Below are 9123 nucleotides of genomic sequence, written 5' to 3'. Positions count from 1 at the left end.
AGCATCCATGATCTCAATATCATGCACAATAATATGCTTGCAGAAGACACTGGACTAAAGTTCGACAAAATCATAGAAAAATGGTTTCTCCGAGTTATTATGCATCGGAATTTCCATCAAGGACGTGATAAATTTGATGATGACCAGCTGCTTCTTACTTTGCTAGAAGTAATAGACTCGCAGAATCTAGACCATTCGATACCCCGAGTAATAAATGTGTTAGAAAATTTTCGAGCCAAGCCAGAATTCCGACTCCTCGCAGAGGATGTAGAGCGAATCATGATTTCGAAACCAGAATTATCACGTTTTGTCTTTTCAGATTGGATAAAGAACAATAACACCCCGAAAAATGCTCTACGGATTCTCCTTGGGGACAGGAAAAGCAATAATTTTGATTTTTTACGAATTCGATTGTGGCTTGACTACGTCGACTATATCAGGGACCTTTATGCATTCCATACAAAATCAAACTCCGTCCCCTCTTCTATAATTCCAAGCCGCAACGGATTGAGCGATGAAGTCGAGTCAATGCAAAATCAACAAAAAATTTTCGAGCAAATTTTGCTGGAAAGTGAGCTTGTGTTCGCTCATTTGATATACAACCGATGGGTTCATTTTTTCGAAAAATGTCTGATCAGCGAAACATTACCGGATGTGGCACTGAAAACAGTGAGAAATTATCAACAAGCTCTTTCGGACAATATTGAGCTCATAACGGTACTCGATTACGTGATTCGTTACAGAAAAAATCATCAATATCCCGACATCAAGCTGTACGAATTGTTGACTTCTAAGCGTTTATTTGATGAAGTGGTGGACCAGTTGAAATCAATTGATACTCTAAAGAAGTCTTTTTCAGAGGCGGCAGGCAGAATGCTGTACTCCATGATTTCTGCCAAAGACATTATGACCGTTTTTGTAAAGGCCAAAATCACCGGTGGTAAATACCGTAAATGGCTTGACAGTCTATACGCTATGTTTGCTGATTCAGAACCCATGAAGGTCACAACATCTCAATCGGCTAAGCAGAAAAACGTGGATAAATCAAATGCTATGTATGCTGAGTCAGGACCCACGAAAGTCACGACATTACAAGAGCTCACGTCTATTAAGCAAAAAAACAAAAATGTCTTAAATGCTATGCATGCTAAGTCAAGACCCACGAAAGTCACGACATTCCAAGAGCTCTTTTCTACTAAGCCGAAAACCAGAGATGTATTGAGTTCGAAGCCTAACGATCATCGTTCGATATATGAGCACGGGAACACACCGGTAGTAAGCACCAACAAAGCGCATAAGCGAAAACGAGATGATCAAGTGAGCGACGGTAAAAGCGATTTGATTGAAAGGATTTAACGTGACCTACGATTTCGACAGATTGTGCCACATGCTTAATCAAGCATAAGAAACCCCAGCCGTTTGGCTATCTGGATATTGGCAATGTGTCGTTTCAAAGATAAATATATGTTTGAATATACAGCACAGCTTCTTTCACATTTTACTCCATTCATGAATTGCGTAATTTTTGTGTGTTCAGATTTGCTGATCAAAATCTTCACTGCAACTTCATTTTGGTTTGGAATCGAAATGGAAATTTATGAAGATCAAAGTCGAGAATGCAACTTTTTTGCTGTCACATTTAAACATTAGATAATGAGATTGTATTGCGTAATATCCATGTGATTCAACTAAACTCTTACAAACGAAAATTACAATATAATCTGGTTGTAATCAGTGTATGCATTCATTAAATCCTTACAATGTGTAACTAGACATTGGTGTTGACCATTTTGCTGATAATACACCCAAGTATTCAATTCGCAAGTTAGCTGGAGGCTGTTCACATAGGCACCTATCCACTAATCAAGTTGGAATGTCCCATTGTCTATGTCGCCAATCACGAGACTGATGAATGACATGGATTCAAACTCTCACGCTCAAGTAATTGTCGCAGAGAACCCCGCATTTACTGCCAACGGGGTACCTAACTGTCCATCTCCCTTTGAGCGAAGCGGTCAGCGGGAACAAGGTTCCAGCGCAATCTGCGTCTACTGCCGACAGATATACAAGATATACAACCGTCCATTCTTCTTTGAGCGAAAGGCCAAAAGCGAAAACGGAAATCCTGCGCGCTTTCCAGCTCCTGGTACTGACCTGGACAGCGGCTCTAGATCTGTACCAAATGTGCACAAGAATCCAAGTCGGTTTGTCAGCTTCATGCGCATTGATAATGGGATGGCAGTTCAGTCTTGCGACAAGACCTTGCGTGGAGTCACGTGAAGCGGCACCAAAGCGACTGTGATACAAACGCAGGACAGGGTGCGCACTCACCCACCATGCGTACCCTATCATAGCGGCTCGAATCGCTGAAGCCGCTTGCTGCAAAATTTGAATCGATCAATACACTGTATGAAGCTGGACTGCGCATTCTTCGCAGAGTGATGGACCCCGTTTTTATGTATTACCCAGAGCGCGCTACAATTTGGTACTTAGGACTGGACAAGCTCTATCGAGACCCTCACCCAACAAACTTCTTTCGTCCACATCAATGACTACGGCAAATAAACTGCCCAGCAGTAGCTCATTGACCAAAACCAGCTCGGCCAGATCATCAAAATGTCAAGAGAGAAATTGCAAAACAAGGGCAAGACCTAGGAAACTTGGCTCCTTTTGAAAAGCCAGGCTCGGAGACAGGTATAGCTTCATTAATGAACATCCTTGTCGACCGCTTCTAAAATTAACGTATCATGGCGGCGAAGATAGCGGTAGCTGCCAGGACAAGGGCAGCTACGCAAATCGTCAGTCTATACCAGTCGTTTGCTGATGTTGTTGCCCAGCCACCGAGAGTGACGTCATTGAAATTTGTGCTAAGGCAGGATGTTATTGTCTAGCAAGCCGCGCCCCCAGCTTGGACACCAACGAGCGGTTCTTCAGCAAGATATTTTAGAGCACAACAAAGATGGGTGATTCTGACGCTGTTTAGAAATTAAAAATTCACTCGAAAGCTTCTTTGGCACCGCCTGGAGCTTCCTATTGCAAATTCACGACCAAGTATTAGAATAAGTGAAAGCAGATGCGCAAGGCGGTCAATTTTACCAGCATGTCCATGAAGAGTAGACTGAAGCCCTTTGTAGAAGTTGCGATGAGCAAGTACTTCGACGTGCTCTAGAATCTCGAGCTGGACTTTAACTGCTGTAAGGCCGCTCTCGATAAGAACACCTCCCGCTCGGACCTTCGTAAGGGAACGATTCAGCTGAATAAAGGAATTAATTGTAGTCAGCCATTTTCTCACCAATTTTAGCGTCAAGACCGTGAAGTCTACGCCAGAATAAGGGACAGGAGAAAGCTAGAAACAATGATAGAAGCTGGTCTGTTGACATATGCAGGCCCTCAATGTAAGATTCGAACCCAGAATAGACTTGCAGTCAAAGAACGCCGCAGGAATCTCAATGAAGCAGCAAACTAATTCCGCGGAAAACGCCAAGCCGTATTCCAAGCTGGCTTCCATACTTCTTTGGAAGTATATACAGAATGCGAGAGCATAACTAGCTGGATGCTATTTTCGACTTCCAGACACATGCCGAGAGGTCTGCCAAGAGCTTTTTACCACTGCTCAACATATCGCGTCAGCGTGTCCTCATTTAAGAAGTTCAGACATCGAATGGTCGCGTCTCACGCAACCCTAAAACATCACAGCGGGATTTTGAGCTCACCAAGCTTTGTCATGGGAGATCCTGACAGCCCAGCTGGACCTATTCCGCTAACCAACTCCAGCAGCAGTCAGAAGCTGAAGAACACGATCGAAATGGAACTGTCGACGAAAGAGCAAGACCTGATGACTCGACTAAATACCACCTTTTTTTTGGCTTTGGTGATAATGAAAACCACCACTTGCGGGCACCATACAAGAGCTCAAAAATCTTCAACTCCACCCTACGGAGTGCGCGTGAGATCATTTTCGGTGCCGGTTTCCCTAACTATTGCATTGAAGACTCGAACTGCTTCGATTGATGTTGCTCGGCTGGTTGGTGGACCAAGACCAAGAAAATGATGTTTTATAGCATAATCGTGTAGGTTGCAAACAGTAGCTTCCATATGGATGTCGAAATTGAGGTCCTTGACCCGCTTAAAATGATTGAATTCGGTGGCACAGATGATGATGTACTACACTGTCGGCTTAACGCATCGCTTACCACAACCGTGTACTGCTTAGTGCAGTTTAACATTGATAGACCGGCACCCACGCAGGTATCGTCTTGAGTATCTTTAACGTTACAAGAAGCTTGTTTGTCTACTGTATGACGTGGTGGGCTTTTCGAATGAAGGATTGATAGACTTCAATCAACGTGGAGTCACCTCCTGCTTAGGTCTGGCTTGGGCATCTGATAGAGATTGCGGCGCATCATTTTGACAATAATTATACCAACTGAACGGGATCTCAGCTCTGCTGACGACATTGTGCTGGATTCTTGAATGGCTTCGGACGAGATACACGATATTATGTGATGTATACAGATTAGTGTGGGACCATATCACGCTGAAACAGCTATTTTGTGTTTTGTGACGTAATCAAACATTACAAATCGAAACGATATTTCAGGCATCACATAAGTCTTCATCTGTTGAAACTGCTCACATTTCTAAGATTGTTCTGTTTGATAATCTAAAATACTTAATTAAAGCTTGAAACCATCAAAATGAATCATGAGAAAATGAGCATTTTCTTTGTTTTTTCTTGGGAACAAACTTATTATTCTTACCCGATTAAGATCAGTTTTCGTAACTTTTTTATCATTCTGGCTGGTTCTCGCGTACTTTCTTTCCCCAATTGAAAGGGAATTAAAGTCGGGAACTGCAGTGATTTGATGTTCTACAGCTAGATCAGGCCATTTGTCTACATCTATCCGGCCAAATTGTAATGATGTCGAAGATTTTGTGCTCCACAGCGAGACGGCACTTTAAGTTTTTAACACAAATTTGATATAAATGGCAATCTGAAGTGAGCAATGATTTATCTATTGCACATGAATCACTCCAGTCCGTATAGTATTATACAAGCCACGATTGATACACCAGCTTTCGTGACTAATATTTTTATCGTAGCTGGAAGCATGTCCGCTGCTCTAAATAATATTTTGCATCAGTCAAGACTCTAATTTTTTGGATAGTACGGCCACAAGTTGTACGTAAGCAGACAACCATATAAGGTGATGTCGAAGTAGTAAAGTAATGCAAGAATAGCATTTTGCCATACATATAGAAAAGCGCAATGACACCGCTTTTTTCGACAGTTCAAGAGTGCTAGCAGAAAAAATCCTTTCATGTCAACCACGGAAAAATAGTTTTCATGATTGATATGTTGATATTCTAACCAATGTTAAGTTTAGAAACTTTTTTTCTCGCTGAAACAATGCCTCGTGATGCATAGCGAGTGGGTCCGTACATGAGCAAAATTATAGCATAACAGATGTGATAAAGAACTAGATAGCAAATCCACATGCGCGTGGCAGAAACTAGATCGACAGATTACGACGCTTTCCTGCTTTTATGAAAGCAACTCCTTGATCGAATATTGCACATCAGAATAATGTAATATTTACGACACACGATAGAAAAGTGGCAACAACCTGTTGGATTACAATACAATTTAGCTGGTGTTGACAAAGATCGTCGTAAAAAGCTTGAAGACCAATTCGTGTAAGCTACGATAAAGATGGTGTATATTTGACCGTACGTCGATGATATGGCCATCGCAGCTAACCCAAGACGATTTAATAGATCAAGACGTAGCTCAAGGTCTGTTAACGATGGAAAAGTTGGGCAAGACCGAGTTGATCCTTCGGATGGAAAATAAATGTTATCCGATGGCCAAGATGTTGAAGACCAGATAGATGCGTTAAATTGACGATGAGCCCAGTCAATTAAACTAGCCGGATTCAGAGGCATTGTTGGATTCGAGTGAATTGGATCAAAGGCGCCGCTGCAGTCGCCAAAAACAGGATTTAGCAAGAACGAGATGCAATCAAAGCCATTGATTGAATTTGTGCTTCGCATCACCACCAATAGGCGCCCTGACGTCTCGTTCGCAGTGACGCAGCTATTGCGATTACTGAAAGCCCGCTTCTAGGCTGCGAATTGTGTGCAGCACTATCACTTGACAATGTGTGACTTCAAAACATAAACAGTGGTAGCAATAGTTACGTGCTAGTGACAAATGTCAAATGGGACAGTAACCTTGTCGAACATTGCTCAATGAAGGGCACCAGCCACGGGTCCATTGGGATAATGAGAGGCGAAAAGTGATTTTTGGTTCGACTCCCAGCGCACAGCGGCGCTAAATCTGAGGGAGATGAAATAATTGGTATTGGCCTATGTACCCAGAAACTGTTGTGGGTCCATGGGATGCTCACGGAGGGTCATTAGCAAGTAAGAGTTGCGGACGTTTGGGCAGATAACCAGAGTGTAGTAACATTGGAGCCCACGTCAACGTTAGATTAGCAAGCGGAGGTGCTGACCAAAGCACTAGAAATAAAGACAATATGTTTTGAGTGATAGTAAAACGCTGATATTTGGTATCATACTACCAAAGATATATCACAGTATATGTCTCGCTGTGAAGCCTAAACTAGTCTTTTTTAGAGGTTCTCCATTCCGCTCCTGGGTATAGTGTTCGATCTTAATAACTTTGCGCTTGTTAGCGCGGACCAGCTTAATAGAACTTCATCTGGACAAAATGCTTAACAATTACGAAACATATTGAACACTCAAGTCATCTCAACAGCTATGTCATCAAAAGGCTAAATGTTCTGCAAAGGTTCGAAATCTCGCGGTCTAAGGACTGAGATGCGGTAATAACTCGCGTGGTCGCGTCCACCAGTAATGTGGATGCGCTGGTGACAAATCAACAAGATCACCTTAGCTATGGCTTCATTGACATTCACCATGAGAGTGCTGATGTTTGGCGTCAAATGTTTTAAACAGAGGTACAGAGACATTCCTTTCTCTGGATTTGGTAAACTGTGATGGTCCTGAATGTGGTCGAGGTTCAAATGGGGCAACAGCGCGTTGCAGTTGATGCGACGAATGTCGTGGGTTTTCGCATTCTAATCGGACAAATAATATGGTTTATAGCTCTTTTCATCGGTAAACATGCTGAAAGTAGCAGAAAATAGCAGCTCTTAACGCCGCGATGACGTCAGACACTTTCTTCGAAGCGGGTACGCTCGACATTTTTAATGCAGAATATCCGAGTAGGTGCGGCCGGCACCGCGACTTCTTGCATCCAGATTCGTCTTTCATGTAACCCATGAGAGCCGCATTGCATTTCAAATGCGACATTCGTGTCGTGAGGGTTGGATGGGGTAACAAAGTTGAGCGTGCGACCTTAGTCAAAGAGAAAAGAAATTGATAGGCTAATTTGCTGCGGAGCAGCTCTGCGCCAATTAGATTCTTGCTTTCCTTCGTGCGATCTGAAATGGTCCATTCCAATTAGATACTGCGAAAACATATTCTTTTTTTCGGTCTTGAAGAAATGGCGAGACGTGGTCCATGACGACGGGAGATTCACCGTGTGCTATTCCCGGATAGGGGAGTGTGTATTGAATTTGACTTGGTTCTGAAATCAAATATCGCCTCAAATAGCAGTGGCCCTTACCGAGGTAGCAATGTGACGTTCCTGAATTGTTCTTTCGTGCAAATTACGAAGTTGGTTTGCTGAGAAAATATGAATTTTGTCGATCTAATATGTCAGAAAGGCAACGACAAGTACAAATTGAGAAGAAACTAAATGCAGCCCTGAAACGCTAATTTTTAAAGAGAGTGATCAAACGAATAGCATGGTCAGTCTTCGCCTAAGTGAGGATTATGATTTACTGTTCGAATGTGACAATGGTATCCATCCCTTAAAGTGCAGTAAGCAACTTGAGCCGAATACTTCGGATGTGACACAGAGCCCGAATAGTAACGATCAATCGTCTGGTGACACAGCTTTATGAGGTACGCCGTGCAAAGGCACAAGCCAATTTCGACGGTATACTCGTCTACAGTCGTGAAAGTAAGCAATATTCGATGAGATTTTCTACATAAGATCATTGTTTGGGTGTGCGTGCTTCATTAAGCTTTACGCCAAAAGAGAACGCCTGATTTTTTGCGCCGACAAAATCTCTTTTTGGAATCTATATTTAAAATTGTGGCCTGCACTCATCTTTTGTAAAGATTAAGGCCATTGTACAATGACTAGTGCTTCTCTCGACTAGCTAATTAATCGTAAAAATCAAGTGCACGTTTGCCGCAATGGTATGCCAATTTTTCTCAAGTTATGCGAAAAGCGCTTGATTGCGGAAGAAGAGGCGCCTTTTAACAATTTTGTAAAAGCAAATGAATATGACACATAAATTCCGTTGGACTCTCGTGATTTTTACGCAGCAGAGAAAAAAAGTAATCTTATTTGTGACAAGGAGCTTCTTAGTACACAGTATCCTCGTGTTTAGTCGAGAATAAAATTGCTATGCTCCATGCCATAAAGTATCTAAACAGATCATGCGTCATTTTGCAATGGTATCGTCAGTACATCTCACACAGGAAATGACAAGATGATTATCTTTCTTTGATGAGTATACGTATTGTGATAAGATTTAAGCTGGTTTAGCGACTGATGCTGCACCGACTGCGACCCTTGGTGCAATTTTGCCAAATGATGCGGCATCTTGTACGGCCAACGGGTCAGACAGAGCATGCGTGTATTTGCTACAAGCAAAGCAGTCCTAGTCATTTAAAAAGGCAGATACCGATTTGTCAGAGCGTTCGGGTGCACATCTAGCCCTCGAACTATTTCTTTATTTGAGGATTTTGATATTGCAGCACTGACTTATTTAACACTCAATATGTGGTGGTACTGAGAACGTTTGATGCAGAACACATTACAAGAAGCGCGAGACCAGTCATGTCGGCCATCGCAGAAGACATTAACATATTTCTCAGAGAGAGCTTGGTATGGTGGCCGAACAGACATCGTGGATAGGCACTCAAAAACGCGTGTGTAAAACCGCTTTGACACTTCAGACCCTCGTCACATGTGTCGGCGCTTTGGTCATTCTGTCGACTCATTACTATGCGCCTTTTTTC

The 9123-nt window shown here is 42.6% G+C and overlaps 3 protein-coding genes across 3 annotated transcripts; all 3 read left to right on the top strand.

Annotated features, from left to right (window-relative positions):
* Positions 1 to 21: 21 nt before the first annotated feature.
* On the top strand, positions 22 to 1356 carry PHALS_08201 (uncharacterized protein; the record flags this gene model as incomplete). Its single annotated transcript, XM_024723507.1, has 1 exon — positions 22 to 1356. The coding sequence occupies one exon, from the start codon at positions 22 to 24 to the stop codon at positions 1354 to 1356; it is 1335 nt and encodes a 444-aa protein (XP_024574476.1).
* Positions 1357 to 1917: 561 nt separating this feature from the next.
* On the top strand, positions 1918 to 2280 carry PHALS_08200 (uncharacterized protein; the record flags this gene model as incomplete). The annotated part of the gene is made up of 1 exon (XM_024723506.1): positions 1918 to 2280. One exon carries the CDS (start codon positions 1918 to 1920, stop codon positions 2278 to 2280), a length of 363 nt encoding a protein of 120 aa, XP_024574475.1.
* Positions 2281 to 3724: 1444 nt separating this feature from the next.
* On the top strand, positions 3725 to 4260 carry PHALS_08199 (uncharacterized protein; the record flags this gene model as incomplete). Its single annotated transcript, XM_024723505.1, has 2 exons — positions 3725 to 4024; positions 4075 to 4260. The coding sequence occupies 2 exons, from the start codon at positions 3725 to 3727 to the stop codon at positions 4258 to 4260; spliced, it is 486 nt and encodes a 161-aa protein (XP_024574474.1).
* Positions 4261 to 9123: the final 4863 nt, after the last annotated feature.

The sequence above is a fragment of the Plasmopara halstedii genome (genome assembly GCF_900000015.1).
Source record: "Plasmopara halstedii genome assembly, contig: Scaffold_322, whole genome shotgun sequence".
Lineage (NCBI taxonomy): Eukaryota > Oomycota > Peronosporomycetes > Peronosporales > Peronosporaceae > Plasmopara > Plasmopara halstedii.
The sequence above is the reverse complement of the archived record's forward strand: the minus strand, read 5'-3'. Positions and strand labels throughout refer to the sequence as shown.